General features: G+C 52.5%; 1 protein-coding gene across 1 annotated transcript; it reads right to left on the bottom strand.

Annotated features, from left to right (window-relative positions):
• Positions 1-313: 313 nt before the first annotated feature.
• Positions 314-1,182, bottom strand: phlda2 (pleckstrin homology-like domain, family A, member 2). Its single transcript, XM_072435502.1, has 2 exons — positions 677-1,182; positions 314-604 (listed from the first exon to the last, which is right to left on the bottom strand). Exon 1 carries the CDS (start codon positions 1,116-1,118, stop codon positions 711-713), a length of 408 nt encoding a protein of 135 aa, XP_072291603.1. The 5' UTR covers positions 1,119-1,182; the 3' UTR covers positions 314-604; positions 677-710.

Raw genomic sequence — 1,182 nt, 5'->3', positions numbered from 1 at the left:
TGTTTAATCCTGCCAAACCCACGTGTGTGAGCAGGGGCACCCTTTTGTTGGGGGTCCGGTCCTGGGGCACAGTAAAACCACCACTCCTCTCCCGGGTGAAGGTGTGTGGTGGCGGCGAGCTTCAAGTGCACTTCTTATCGCGCTGCACTGACTCACTGGGGCCACAAAAGAGCCACATTCCACCTGACGGAGGCGCGGGGACTTTCCGGTCTCCACCCTCTGCCCGGCGCGCGCATGGCAACTACAAGACACGTCCCAAGTGTCTCACAGGGACAGTTTGTGGATCACGTGATAAAGGCACAGACTCACGGAGTTTACAAATGTTTGCATATTTATTCAAATAAATACAAGATGAACACATAATTTAAAGCTGATTGCAATTAACAACATAACATGTAACAAATAAATAACATCAATGGTTTTAGGAGGCAGGCTCCTGAAGGCAGAGATTGAAATAGTTTTGACATCTCAAAAGGTTCATTCAGTCTCTTGAGCTCGTTGAGCTCTGTCTCAGGCCACAGTCCTGGACTATCCTTCATGTTCGGACCAGGCGACCTCGTCTTCCTTTTGGTCCTAGTTTAGTGTGTGTGGTCCAACTGTGAGGCTGGAATCACAAGTACAAGACGTTAGTCTCCTTCAGTGCGTGTGACACGTGCTGTGAGCGTGTGTGGCTCACCATATTAGGAGTTCCCTTCAGTGCGCTCTGCGCGTCAAGGCGCGCGCGCCATGCGCCGCTCCTGCTGCCCCGGAGACGCGCTCTCATTGTCCTGTCGGGTTTTAAAGTCCTGGATTGCTTTTCTGTTTTGGTAATCAATCAAAGCCATGGTAATGACCGCGTTCCAACAGTTTTCCTCCCCCGAGCACCGGAAATCGATTTCTTTATTGTCTGTGGTGACGATGGTGAAGTAGACGAACTTCCCCGTGCGCTCCACGCAGTCCACTTTCTTGATGGACTGAAGCTTGAGCTCCTTGGCCTTGCTGCGCTTCTGTGTGTCCGGGTAAATGTTGAGGCTGTCCGCGGTCAGGACGCACGTCTTCCTCTTCCAGAACTGGAGGAGGTTGTCGCTCCTCTTCTCCAGCTCGCCCTCTTTGAGGATCTCCGCCGCGGTCATTTTCATGGTTAGGCTTCCCTCGTGGCGCCGTAGTATCCCGTGTGTGGCTGTGAATGAACCGGCTCAGCCC

This window comes from Eucyclogobius newberryi, unplaced genomic scaffold, assembly GCF_026437365.1.
Source record: "Eucyclogobius newberryi isolate DKJ021-1_F unplaced genomic scaffold, fEucNew1.0.hap1 SCAF_7, whole genome shotgun sequence".
In the NCBI taxonomy this organism is placed as follows: Eukaryota; Metazoa; Chordata; class Actinopteri; order Gobiiformes; family Gobiidae; genus Eucyclogobius; species Eucyclogobius newberryi.
This window is presented reverse-complemented; position numbering and strand designations above follow the sequence as displayed.

Bases quoted from the DNA above. Each gene is read 5' to 3' on its own strand.
- phlda2 (XM_072435502.1), bottom strand. From the start codon at position 1,118: ATGAAAATGACCGCGGCGGAGATCCTCAAAGAGGGCGAGCTGGAGAAG.